Source organism: Eptesicus fuscus, chromosome 9 (assembly GCF_027574615.1).
Source record: "Eptesicus fuscus isolate TK198812 chromosome 9, DD_ASM_mEF_20220401, whole genome shotgun sequence".
NCBI classification, from domain to species: domain Eukaryota; kingdom Metazoa; phylum Chordata; class Mammalia; order Chiroptera; family Vespertilionidae; genus Eptesicus; species Eptesicus fuscus.
The window spans coordinates 49,839,522-49,854,224 of record NC_072481.1 but is presented as its reverse complement, the minus strand read 5'-3'; the positions used below and the strand labels follow the sequence as shown (position 1 = coordinate 49,854,224).

General features: G+C 35.5%; 1 protein-coding gene across 1 annotated transcript in view; it reads right to left on the bottom strand.

Annotated features, from left to right (window-relative positions):
* The window catches only part of LRRC7 (leucine rich repeat containing 7), a 478,750-nt gene that overhangs the window by 52,205 nt on the left and 411,842 nt on the right, over nt 1-14,703 (bottom strand). The window contains exon 23 of the mRNA XM_008139425.3: nt 9,889-10,008. Coding sequence (XP_008137647.3) covers nt 9,889-10,008 — 120 coding nt within the window. The remainder of the gene's footprint in view (nt 1-9,888; nt 10,009-14,703) is intronic.

Here is a 14,703-nt window from a genome sequence, read left to right as displayed (position 1 = left end):
AGTGGATGTCTTCATATAATCACTAAATATAAGCACTAGAAATTTCAAAGAGCCTCCTATTGGTGTTTGGTAGATGCTTAACAATGGCATCAATAATTGATTCTTAACACATAGGTCACATAAGGTATAGTTTTCACCCACCTACCTCTCCTACTCCCAAACACTCCTAACCTGCAGGGATATTAATGACGGTGGTATGTTTTCACCTCCCAGGAAGCTGGTGGGATTGGAACTGTTGCTTAAAACTCCCCTTTTCAACCTAATGGGAAAATTAAGGAGTACTTAACAATTCACATAAATAATTTCTGGACACTTCCAAGGAAAGCAGAGTTGCACTGATGTAGATCTAGAATGTCATTTTCGAAGTCCTGCAAGGGATAGGGGCTCTTTGTTTTTTGAGCACATTTATGGTTCTCCCACTGTTCCACCCTTTTAAAACTTAAGCCTCCTGAAAAAAGTGGCTTTTGGTCAAGAGAAAAACTCTGCAGTTATTTGTGTAAGAAATATCTCTCCGGGGGCAATAGATCATGCTATAATATATATATTTTTAAATTTAAAAATCTATAATTGTCTGACTTCATCAATCTGCTCTTCTACGAACTCATTTCTTGGTTTTTGGTCAGAACTCACTGACTGCGAATACATTTGGCTACTATTTCTTCCTGAAGCTCCGCATCCTCGGGGGAATATGCCAGTACCATGGGTTATCAATGCAGCCTTTCTGTTGCTCAATGCAAAGTGTTGAGTGACGTGTGTGTGTGTGTGTGTGTGTGTGTGTGTGGGTGTGTGTGGTGTTGGTGGGGGTTGGGGAGAGGATGACAGGAAAAGGATGAGGTAAACAAGAATCATCTCAACCTGCCCACTGACACGGAAAGATCTCTTTTCCTAATATTTAGAAAAATGTTTGAGTTCAAATAAATCCATATACAGGATCCCAATCTGTTTCTGAGTTTCAGTGATGGCCCAGACTGCCAGAAGGAAAATTCACTCTAACCAGTGCAAAATGTGCTCCTATCAGAGGTGAAAAATGAGGCGGAGGGAAGAGAGACAGAAAAGAGGGAGCCCGGATTGTGCTTCGCATCACTCACAGTGATAAGAGAGGATGGTTCTCACTTGCTTCCGGACTGCTGAAAGCAAGGCCTTCCTCCTGGGGGTTCTTTGGTAATAATGCATATTGCTTTGGGAGGGAAAATACAAAGCCTCAGGCAAAAGTTAACTACCTGACGTATTTCCTTCTGTACAAAAGGAGAGTTTGTGGCACTGAAAATCACTAAAGTTTCAGAATAATGTTTTAACTCAATTTTACTTTAAATTAGAACAGATACTCTTTGATGTTTTTGATGGAAATAAGAAATATTTCCACTACCCTGTCTTATCTTTTGTATGTACAGTTTACCCAGTTGATTTTCTTTTCTGCTTCTTCCATATCTTGACTTGCTCAATTTTAGCCTCAATATTTACTCTACTTTCTGCCATCCTGATGTTCTTCAATATTTAAACCTTCACCTCTCATATCCATTCCAGAATTTCCTCTATTTTTATGAAAGAGAGCTACTGTCACCGTTCTCTCCACTCTTGGCGTAAGGGATTCCAACAGCACAATTGCTCAGTTTGAGTTAAATTACAAAAGCCAAGCATTGTAGCTATTTTTATTTCAGTTCCACTGACAGTACTGATACAGTGGCTTGTTTTTAATTGCAAGAGGTTTGGGGAAAACTACTTTCCTATGATTAAAACTTGATTATAATTTAGATAAAATTTTATAGCATAACAATAAAATGTTTTTATTTAAATCACTAACTGTATAGGTTGATTTTTTAATGTAGTACCTTTAAGAATTTACTTCTCATTTAAAAATGGCATCAGTTTAGCCCTAACCAGTTTGGTTCAATGGATAGAGAATCAGCCTGCAGACTGAAAGGTCCCAGGTTCAATTCCGGTCAAGGGCATGTACCTTGGTTGCGGGCACATCCCCAGTAAGGGGCGTGCAGGAGGCTGCTGCTCGATGTTTCTCTCTCATTGATGTTTCTAACTCTCTATCCCTTTCCCTTCCTCTCTGTAAAAAATCAATATATTTAAAAAAATAAAAATGACATCAGTTTATTCTTACTCTCTGAAAAATTCTGTGATAGACTGACTTATTTTCAAGTGAAAAATCAATTCCAGAAGGAATTTGATTCAGTTGTTTTAAAAACAGAATTGATGACTTAGTCATAGGATCAATAACATAACATAACATAACATAACATAACATAACATAACATAACATAACAACTTAAGATTTTCAAAAGAGATTTTAGGCCTTATCTTCCTAAATATGTACAAAAAGGAAGTAAAATGCATTATATTAAGAAATATGATGAATGCCAAAATTAAAATGAGAAATAAATATTCTTTCCTAGAAACTTAAAAATTTATTTATGTATTTCTTTATTTATTTTATTTTATTTTATTTTATTTTATTTTATTTTATTTTATTTTATTTTATTTTTCCCATTACCATTTATGCCCTGTATACCCTCTCCCACCATCACCTACCTGCTCCCTCCGCAATCACCACTATTTATAAAAAATTCTTAATATGGTTTGAAAAAGCTCTTTGGGAGCCTGTGAAAGAAAGAATAAAAAGAAAATAAAAGTGACCAAAAAACATCAGAGATGAGGAGCAACTGGCAATCCTGAAGCACTTAATGGTGAGCTGGCATTGCAGACGTGAGAAAATCATGGGCAAATTCACCTAAGGGACCAGTTGGTGAGCCAAGACTAAATTAGCTGTGTGTTTAATATTTTCTCCTCAAATATATCCCTCCTGATGCTGACCCTTGATGCCCAACTTTATTATTCTAACTGCCAAGTCATTAGACACTTAACCCAAAAGCCACTTGGGGAGAGAAGAGTCATGTTAAAGAGACAATGCTAATAAACAAAATGAATTGACTGACAGAATAAGATCCAAAGAATGGAGGCATGGAACAGACTGACATAACTTGCTGTGAGAATGAGGGGACGAGAAGAGATAAACCAAAGAACTTATCCTATATAATAAAAGCCCAATATGCTAAGTGTCTGGTTATCTGGTCGTCCGTTTAACCAATCAAAGCATAATATGCTAATGATATCCTAAGGCCACTCAACTGCTTGCTATGATGTGCACTGACCACCAGAGGGCAGATGCTCTGACTGGTAAGTTAGCTTGCTGCTGGGGTCTGGCCAATCGGGACTGAGTGAGATGGGCCGGATACACACTGGAGCCCTCTTGTGGTCCCTCCCTGGCTGGCCAACCTCCCTCATCCCTCCTGGCCCCGATCTTGCACTAATGGGGTCCCTCGGCCTGGCCTGTGCCCTCTTGCAATCCAGGACCCCTCGGGGGATGTCAGAGAGCTGGTTTCGGCCCGATCCCACAGGTCAGGCTGAGGGACTCCACTGGTGCATGAATTCGTGTACCGGGCCTCTAGTATACTTATGTGCATGGTCCGTGAACATGGGCAACAGGGTGGTAAAGACCTGGGGGGGGGGGTATAGAGGGTGAGAGAAGTGGGCAAGAGGGGGAAATGGGAGATATCTGTAATACTATTAACAATAAAAATATATATATTAAAAAAGAGAGATAATGCAGAAAGAGACCTTGGAAAGTCCACTCTCTACATATTAAAGAATTTTCAGTGTTAACACCGCTAGGATTTTAAAGTCTCTTAGTTACTCTTTCCAGAAGGAAAATATTTTGTTTCATTTGTTTGAATATGTCACTTTAGCCTTTTTGCTGCAATGGTTTTCTGCTCCAACATTTTAACATATCCTGACAACATTATCCTTCAATTTTTAATCTCCTCAGAGATATTTAACCTATTTAAGACTCTCAATACTTTTAAAAGAGTTTGTCATTTTAGAGTTAGGGAAATACAGCCTTGTCATTCCTGTAGAGGATTCTAACAAATCATTTACTGTCTGACTTTAAAATGAAAATTGTTTTCAGTTGCGTTTTATACTATGACTTTCATTCTCTTTTCTGTTACATATAGGAGAATAATCTAAAATATTTAGTCACCTCTGTAAGCTTGGCAAGTAACCTAACCTAAACTCTTTTTTAAGAAAAAAATATTTTTATTGATTTCAGAGAGGATGGGAGAGGGAGGGAGAGATAGAAACATCAATGATGAGAGAGAATCATTGATTGCCTGCCTCCTGCAAGTCCCCTACTGGGGATCAAGTCCAAAACCCTGGCATGTGCCCTTGACTGGAATCAAATCTGGGACCCTTCACTCTGCAGGGTGATGCTCTATCCACTGAGCCAAACTGGCTAGGGCACCTAAACTCTTAATTCTCTAACTGAGGAAACCTAAACTCAGTCTTTTCTTTACTTCTTTCTTTTAAAATGTATTTTTATTGATTTCAGAGAGGACAGGAGAGGGAGAGAGAGATAGAAACATCAATGATGAGGGAGAATCACCAATTGGCTGCCTCCTGCATGCCCCAAACCTGGGACTGAGCCTGCAACCTGGGCATGTGCCCTGACTGGGAATCAAACTGTGACCTCCTGGTTTATAGGTCGATGCTCAACCACTGAGCCCAGCCAGCAGGGCTAAACTCAATCTTTTCTTTAATAAAGTGGATAAAAATAATACTGCTTACCTCATATGATGGTTGTGAGGATTAGAAGAAATGCAACCATATAGCAAAATGCCTGGCAGAGAGTAAATTTAATAATACATGGTACATAATAATTCTTACCATGGTGACTATGGCATAATCCAATAGACTGCAGTAGTGAAGGCAGTGAGGTGATAGGACTCTAAAATACAAATACTCCTGAAAACACTGTAGTTCTCTGCCATTGCAAGGCTGTAATAGCAATTCTTAAAGTGCTCAAGTATAGTCCTACCTTGAAGTCAGGGGGAGATTTACATAGCTGTGACATGTTCTTCTAGCAGTGATCCCCAGACTCTTTTAATTAATGGAAATCAGAATTTAAAATTTTGGAGACTGACACAACAAGAGAAAATTTAAAACTACCATCTTCTATTACACCATTAAAAAAAAAACACACACAAGTCAGCATGTAACAATCTCAACATTTTGCCATAGATTAGCTACTATGGTACAGAGGCCTGTGACAGATACAGGAACAAAAGTATTTCTGATAGATAAATACTTTTCATCCAGTTATTTTATGTATCTCAGTCTCTGGATCTCCAGTTTGGAGAGTCCCTACATTTGTTCTGCTGTGGTACTTGCAGTACCACTAGTCAGAGCCATGAGTAGTACCAATATTAGTTCAAGCAACGAGCTGTGATGGCCAGAACAGAGAGCCACACGTTCAACCAAAGCCTTTCTAAAAGGGATTTCCCACCGAATCTCTGCGATGGTACAGTAGTTCTGGTCACAGTAGTGTCATGGTACTAATTCTACACAGTAGTAGCGTCATAGCAGTGTCTCCGGGCACAGAGCGAACTATGAAAAAATCTGCGGAGACTTTGAGAAAGAAACTCAGCTGGGTGCTGGCAAGACGTCTTCACACTTAGTCTCTTTTGTTCTCCATTCCATTTGCAGCTCAATTTCTCATTTCCTACTCTTAACCTGTCTAGCCTAATGACTACTCACTTCACGACAACTCACTTCACTTCACGGCAAAAGTAACGACAGTTTAAAAACACACACATTTATTATAGAATAAAATATAAACCGAATAAATAATAGTATAATGTTCACACCTATTTTGGTAAATCCTGCAGCCTAGGCAAATAATCCCATACCATTTTCATTTCCTTAGGTTAATTCTCACTGAATACTAATTTGATATATTCAATATAAGATATAATAAAAAACTAAATTTGGATATTTAAACATGCTTTATTCTCTCTATTCTGTGAGGTAATAGGTAGACATATGTATTTATAGATTCTAAAATCTCAGAACTATAACATGGGCTGAATCATAAAGTGCTTATCATTATTGTAGAAAGAATATACAAATGAGTTTACACATGGAAGACATGATACATATTTAAAGACATATTACATTATTTCACATTTGGCAAGAAGTATAAATGGTTAATAAAGTTTTCAAATAGATTAAACAATTATTCCAGCCCATTAATCAATAAATAGGATTGCACGTGGCTCTTAAAGCACACATAGAAGCAAGAAAATGTCCATCATGATTTGTATTGATGGTATGATTAAACATGACATTATGGACACCGAAAATAGATTTCATGTAAAGTGGAGGTATGAATGTATAATGTAAACACCTCCTAGTTGCATCTAGAGTAATACATGAATAAGGCTTTCCCTTGTATGGGAAAATTATAGTAGTCCTTTGCAGCTATGTATGTGCATATGGTTCCCTCCTTCCGGCAGGCAATCTACATTAGGATCTGATAGGTACTCCTTTAATTTCTTGCCATCAGTTCATCCTCTCCTCTTTTCTCATAAAGAGGAATTTTCCTCCTAGCTTGTCTGAGATTTTCAACAGCTTCTTCCCTTCAGCCTTTAAATATAACCAGGTGTCTGCTGTCTTAAAAATTCCCTTCCAGAGTCCACCATAATTCTATCTTTTCTTTCAAAAGGTAAGTCTTTTTTTTGAGTTTTCTAGATTTCTGTCTCTATTTACTCTGTAATGAGGGGAACTGATTTTAGGATAAAGCTAACAGTATGAATGGAAGAGTGAGGAGGGAAATAACTTAATATTTAATGTTATATATAAACTAGAGGCCTGATGCACGAAATTCATGCAAGAGTAGGCCTTCCTTCCCCCAGCTGCTGTCACTGGCTTCCCTCTGGCACCCAGGACCCAGGCTTCCCTCACAGCCCCCGGTTCCTCCGGAAGGATGTCCAGTCTAATTAGCATATTACACTTTTATTATTATAGATCTCAGCCTTTCCCTACATTTTGACTGTTTCTTATATTAGCTAAGCATTTCCTTAATGTTCAAGGCTGTTTCCCTTGAGTTTTTATACCTTGCAAAGGAAAGAACCCCACTGAAAAAACGATTTCTTTTCTGTTCTTTCTAGGAATGTCTCTTAAATGTTGGTGTTCTGTGGAGTTCTATGTCATCCATCTACCTCACTCATGGCTCAATTTGATGACTGCTAAGTTTGAATCTCCAGCTAAGATTTCTCTCCTGACCCAGATGGTATGGCTCAGTGATTGAGCATCGACCCATGAACCAGGAGGTCAAGTGTTCGATCCCCAGTTGGGGGTGGTGGTGCAGGAGGCAGCCAATCAATGTTTCTCTCTCATCGATGTTTCTATCTCTCTATTCCTCTCCCTTCCTCTCTCTCTTCTCAAATCAATAAAAAACATTAAAAATATTTTTTCCTGAACTTCAGATAAATATATATAAACATCCACTAAACTTTTCCACTCAGATGCCCCAACAATACATCAAATCAACATATTAAACTTACTCTCTCTCTCTTCTCCACTTCCACTTATTATTCTTTTTGTATTTCCCATCTCAGTGCATATCGTCACTCACTTGCCCAAATTAGAAACCTGAGTATCAATCAATTTTGGAACTGCCCTTTATCTCTTATGCTTCATGTCCAGTGTAACATTTAAGAATATATTGAATCTATGCATTTCTCTCCATCACCTATTGCTTCCATATAATCTCCCCTGAATTACAATAGACATTTCTTAACTGGTACAATTACTTATAGTTGTCTCCTCTCCAATTCATTCTCTGAAAAGCTATCAGTGCTCATTAAAGAAAAATTTAATCTTGTCTATGCCCTGTCTAAAATAGTTCAATGTTTCCCTTCCCATTTCCTTCACTGTAAGGCTCAGCATGATTTGGCTTCTGTTTATCCCTCCAGCTTTATTTTACACCACTCTTCATTCTCAATTTCCTTTAGTTTCTTTACTAAACAGGTGCATGCCCTCATAGCACTGTATCCCATCTTCACAGCACTGATCACACTATATTATAGTTATCTGCACTGCTGAATATTGCTCAATAGGCAGATTAATAACACGTGTAACACCTGCAAATCAGGGTGTTCACAATTATTTGGTGTAAATAATTTGTATTTTTATATATATTAAAAGTACTGAAGTCATCATCAAGGGGAAAATCATCACCTAGGTTACAAAGAGTTTTTGATTATGTAGTGCATATGTAAGTTATGAATCACAGTTATAAAATGAACACTCATGAACTTAAAAACTAGAGTGTAAGAACCACAGTTCAACTTAAGAAATAGAACAGTACCAATAATACCAGTTTCCTCCCTCATCCTACCCCCAGTTTTCCCTTTAGAGATAACAATAATCTTAAATTTTTTGTTAACTGTTTCTTTATAAAATTAGTTTTCTCACTCATGTAATTATGCCTAAACAATATATTTTAATTTTGCTTATTTTTGAGATTTATAAATGTGGTATTTTTGATGTGTGACATCTTCTGAAACTAATTTTTTTCACTCTAATTATATTTTAAAACTTTATATACATTATCATAATTAAAGTTAAGTAATTTTCATGGCTGTAAAATATTCCTTTGTGTGGTTAGCAGAATTTGTGTATATACTTTCCTGGTGGTAGATATTGTGTTTTTTTAATGTTCAACTATTCTAAATATTTAAAGTATATGAATGACATATTCAGGAATTTTTATAGAATAATATCTCAGAAAGAGAATTATTGGAATGTAGGGTCTATGCATTTATAAGGTAATTTGTTATCAAACTGTTGTGATTTTTATTTCCACAAGCAGTATAAAAGTTTCCATTGCTCTTATACTTGCAAACAGCTTCATTTTTCATACTTAATTTTTCCAAATCTAGCCAGTGTAAAATAGCATCTTTTTTTTTGCATTTCCTTGATTAAATGATTCAGTTTTTAAAATATTTATTTACTCTTTTGATTTCCCTTGCATTTTATAGGTTTAAAATATTCTATTGTTATGTATTTTCTTATTGATTTGTAGAAGTTTAAAAACATATATTCTGGAATACTAATCCCCTGTCCCGCATATATCTCACAATTATCTTCTCTCAGTTTTTTTTTAATGCTCTTTATGGCAACTTAACGTGTAGTCTTATGATTACCTACAGATCACTCAGCCTATCTCACTAGACTAAAAGGTCCTGGAGGTAAGACACCATATCATATTCATTTTTGTTCCTCAGCATCTAGTAACTGCTCCAAACAGTGTTACTTGACTCACTAAGTGTTTATTAAATGAATGATTGGATGAATGAATGACCTTTAGAAATGCGAATCAATCTCTTTGTAGTCAAATTTCATTTCATGCTCAGCCAGCGTGGCTCAATGGTTGGGCATCGACCTATGAACCAAGAGGTCACGGTTCAATGCCCAGTCAGGGCACATACCTGGGTTGTGGGCTTGATCCCTAGTAGGGGGTGTGCAGGAGGCACCCAATCAATGATTCTCTCTCATTGATGTTTCTCTCTCTCTCTCTCTCTCTCTCTCTCTCCTTTCCTCTCTGAAATCAATAAACATATATTAAAAATAAAAAAAAAAATGTCTAAATGTTTTAAAAAATTTCATTTCATACAAATTGGCTACATCATAATGCTGAAGCCAAGAAAAAAAGAAGTATATGTTACACACCTTCCTGTACTTGCATGTCAAAGATGAGTGTCAGGCACTAGTAAGAGGTGCTAGTATCTGCAGAGAGGCAGCAGAATGTTTGAAAAAATTTATTACCAGCTCTGAACATTTGGCAATGTTCATTTTTCATCCTTTTCATTGCACTTATAATTAACCATCTTTTTCAGTGCAATTATAATACTTATAGTAAAATAATATTTAGCCTAAATTTGTCACAAAGTTAGAAATGATGTTAAGCTATAAGATATGGATTACATATTACAATGGATGTGCAAGGCTCAAGGTTTGTGTCATCAACTTAAAATTGGTTACCTTTTTAGTAATGGTGTCCGGAGGTACATCCCGCCTCCCAAGAGGATAAGGATTCCATTGGCCACTAGGAGATACATCTTCTTGTCCATTGTCTAAAATGTTGCTTTGCTGGGACGGGGTCTATTGCAAAAATGGTATGGCATTCTTTAGTGATGTAATAGAAGTTTAATCATATTTTTCTGAAGAGAGTCCCTAATGATTATGGTAAAATTAATTTTGTTTAACTGCAAAAAACCCCCATACATCCTGAACTGGAAGTATTACTATACATCTTTTACTCAGTAAAAAATTCTAAATTGACAGCTTTCTGGAAGCAGTGAGAAATTCAACTAAAGTAACAATCTTAGATTTACATACTGAAATTTATAGAAAAGTTTAGATTATTTATAGTATCTGAATAAAAATAATAAAAATAAAATTAACCAACTGATAAAAACCACAACATTTAAAACTTGCTTATTTTTTGAGTATGCTACTACCATCTAGAGTATAAAGTGAAACCATACAAACACAGTATGTAACTCCCAATATTCGAAATCATAGCCTAACACAAATTTTATAAGGCTGTACTGATTCTGGGAACATATACCTTGCACTAATCCAAAAGAGTGGTAACACTAGCATAGTGTATATAAGATTCATGGTTATATGACATTATCTACAGATATCTATGAGGTGGAAATTAAAACAACATAAAATATTGTATTATTAGAATCACAGTATAAATAAATAATGACTTTTAATTAGAAATTTATTTATATAGGTCACATGCATTAAAGTTTAAACTCTTTATATATATTTATTTTTTTGCTGATTTACTGCTTATAATTTTTAACAAATAATAATTTCCCTGTCTTTATTACTATAATATTAGATATTTGGGGGGGGTCCTCCATAGTCTGACCTGAATAATAGGAAGGAATCACACACCACAGAGGGATATAATAGTGGGATATTTTTCTTCTGAAATCAGATTAACTTTTCACAAAGTCTTTCTCCTCCCGGAACCTACAGGATCCACAGGAAGTTCCTGAGGAATTCTTATGGGTGAGATACTATGTTTAGTGTTCCCTATTCCACTTTATGTGGATGTTTTGAAGGATCACTACAGACAAATAAAGCTGAGTTACAGCATGTATGTGCAGCTCTACTCTGTGAAGTATTGTCTTCCAAACCCAGAAAGGGAGAACTAGAGCATTCTCTTTATAACATGGGCTGCTTGCTAGGCTTCCTCTGATTACATGGAATAGTCCCCGTTGTTCTCCTTCAGAAAACAATTCTATAACCACTCTGTTTGTATTCTGACTGCATGCCTTTTTAAAAGCATTGCTTGGAGTTACTTGAAAATCAGATTTGTTATGAAACTAGATGAAGCTTTCCTGAGGCCTAATGGACATAGTGAAAAGTAAGAAGATAACTCAGTTTTCTTCTTATTCTTTGGCCATGCGAATTTCTTTCTCATGAGCCTATCTGAAAGAGTGAAAAAAGAGAAAAGGCATTGCTCCTGGGTTAGCTAGAAATGAATTTGTGTTTCTTTGGAAACCAAACATTAACACATTTAAAGTTTATATTACTTAAAAATAACCAGATAACTATTCAGGGTCCATCTGTTTGTCTTTAAGCATTAATTTTCTAGTTTTTACCTTTTCTGGATTATTATTTGAGCATATGCCCCCAAACAATTTTTCTAGATATTAAAATACGACAACTCAAATTATTAAAATTAAGCAGTTAAAATGTAATTATTCAGGTTGGGCAGTACGGGCCCATGTTTTATTCTGGCTAGGTTTCTGTGCCAGTGAAGTGGGATAATAAAGTGTTCATCTGGATAGGTCTGTGCAACACAGATATTTTTGAGAGCTCAACACAGGTATCCTTTTCTTTCCTCCATATCACGCCATCTATTTTTCCTCCATTAAACTTGGTTCAACTGGCCAGATATGACTCCTAATCACAGAGAGCAACTGATAATTGCAAAATTCTTTCTGGCGTAAAGAAAAAGGGGGGAGGGCTAAAACTCTTCAGTTAAATTTCTAATATTATGATGATATAGGATCTTCATTCGTTTAGAAATTAATCTTTTTCTCTTTAAAATTAGGATCAGCAAGCATACCAATTTCTCTCTATTACGGCCAAAGGAAACAAACATGCAGACACATAAAGAAATACTTTCACTAGACAGCGAAATTAAAGAAATAGTCTGAACGCCATTTCCTTTATTAATTACAAGAATGTTTTGGTCTTTTTGTTTTAAGTAAGACATCCTAGGGGTGACTTCAGTTTGCAGAAACAGAGTATGGGAACAATTTATTGTTTGGGATGGGGGAACCCAAAAGAGAGTTATATGGTAGGTTCTCATTATTTCCCAAAATGAGCATAGACATTAACAAAAAATTGTACTCTTGATAAAGTGCTAATGAACCAAGTATAAATGGAGTTGCTCAGTTGTTAAATTCTACAGAAGATTAAAAGGAGCAATTGAATAGTATAAAAAAAGTAATGAAGTTATCACTGTTGAAATTTATTATTTTAGAGAAAATAACCGAATTGAGGTTCAGTTATTCATTTATTTTTAGTACCACTTTCTAGATATTTTATTTATATATTTTAAAAGGTTAAGAATAAATCTTCTTATCCTTACCACATGTAACCAATTAAATCTAAAGGACATAGAAAATCATCACCTGCAGCATTCTCTCAGCTTCTAAATTCTGTAGATCTTCAATATTTCAAAATAATAGAGAAAATGGTCAGTGTGATTTAGTGAAAAATCAAAAATTGTATTTAAGAAATTCAGTAATGCTAATAAAAATTTTGCTCAATAGGTACTGGTCCCAAAGACTGCTGTGGACATTTGTAGATTTAACACTGCTGTGAATGATCACACATGTCTATTGGGAGAAGTAATTTCTAATTTTGCTGAGACATAAATGTGCATGAGTATGTGTATCTCTCTCTATATCTGTGCATATATATGAGTATGTGCATGCAGGTATGTCTATTTGTCTCCATATGTGAGTATGTTTATGTACAGGATTCACAGGTAGGAGAAAATGAACTTAGCTGGTCCAATGGCTTAGCTCTTGTCTGCTAATTAATGGGTACAATAAACGCTCAGTGCATTTTGTCGGAGAAATTATATAAGTAAGGTATTACAATTAGGCACTTTGTAAAGGTCTTGGAATGTATCCCTTAAGATCTCAGAGATCTATTTTGCTCAGTAATTGTCACATGATTCATGAAAGGCATTACCATAGATTCAAAAAATGCTTTAAAATTAATTTTCCTCAAAATATTTCTGGCAAAATTATTGTTATATTATTCTTTTCCTGCATATTTTTGAAAAAAATTAGGTATTATAAAGACAACTATATGCCAAGCTTGAATCTAAACTATTATGATATCACAGGGTTCAATCTGAGGTGGTAAGGTCATGTCCACATGATTCTTAAACCAGCATTTTATTACAATGATGAAGAAGCATCTGTATGGGTGCTAAGATTATTTTGGTAATTTTAGCTTCTACTGATGAAAATGTATGTGGTTTATAAGATAAAAACATTTTGCATAATTAGGAAGTTAAGAGAATCCTTCTTGAGGGTAGGGAGCCAATAATAAATGCAGCAAGATCAATAGAAACTGTAGGCATAAACTGCCCCTAGGTGCCACCTAAATGGCATCAAGTAAGTAATCCTTGGAACTGAGGTAAATAAATGCATGTAAAATGTTGGCACTATTTGATCCTGAGTCATCTGCCTAGATGCAGTAATAAAGGACATTAGAAATTTTAAAGTCGTTTAGGTGCAAGTATTGCTATCTAAACTTATCTAAATCAAAATATAGCAGAATGAGTATTAACCAATAAAACAGATAACATTTTCTTCTGGGAAAAATTCTATGAAAAGATGATTTAATACATATATTTCCATAATTTCAGCATCCCTTCTCTTGAAATTATAATTTATGTTAATATCTATTTTAATAATCCAATAAGCATTAGGTGGTATGGTATAATATTATGGTGGGAGACATTAAAAAAAGAAAGAAAAGGAAGCAAATTATCAATTGCTCCACTGTAGAAGAGACCACGCTATTAATATTGGCAGCCGAAAAACTGCAAACAGAAGTTAGAAAAGGCTAATGATTTCTTCCACATCCCTGCTTATCCCTGGGGCTGAAGTAGCATGGATGATTAATTTATTATTTTCTTGGGTTCACAACCTTCAGCTTTTGACTGCTACCAAGCATATTTCTAGGTGGTAGTAAGTGCTCAAGGAAGTGCAAGAGGATCTTAATAAGTGCAAGGTAACTATTAGCATTTAGTAAGCTCAGCTAACTCAGAAAGCATGTGTCTGTAGCACACAGGGGATGATTTGGATCATGATATGTTTTGGATAAATGAATATATTCTACTTATGTGTTCTTTCTTTCACCCCATGATATCTACTTTACTGGATTGTTAGGAAGATGATGTGGGATAATAGTGTGTACAAGAGAGCTTCATCAACTCTTATGAATTATGTTCTAAGGAAATGCCAGGTTTTACAAACATTTGAGAAGGCATCATCATATAGTAAACAGCAGGAACTGGGGTGCCAAGCAGAGTCAGATTCTAATTCTAGCTGCCCCTATTCTAGGGACAGGGGTTACAATAGTAAAACAATAAAAATACAAGTGACTTATTTTTTGTGATACATGAACTTCAGATTTCTCATCTATATAATGAAGATAAATACTTCCTATGAGAGTTTTTGTTAGAGTTGGGTGAAAAAACATATTTAAAGTACCTCATTGTACCAGGTACATAGTAGATTC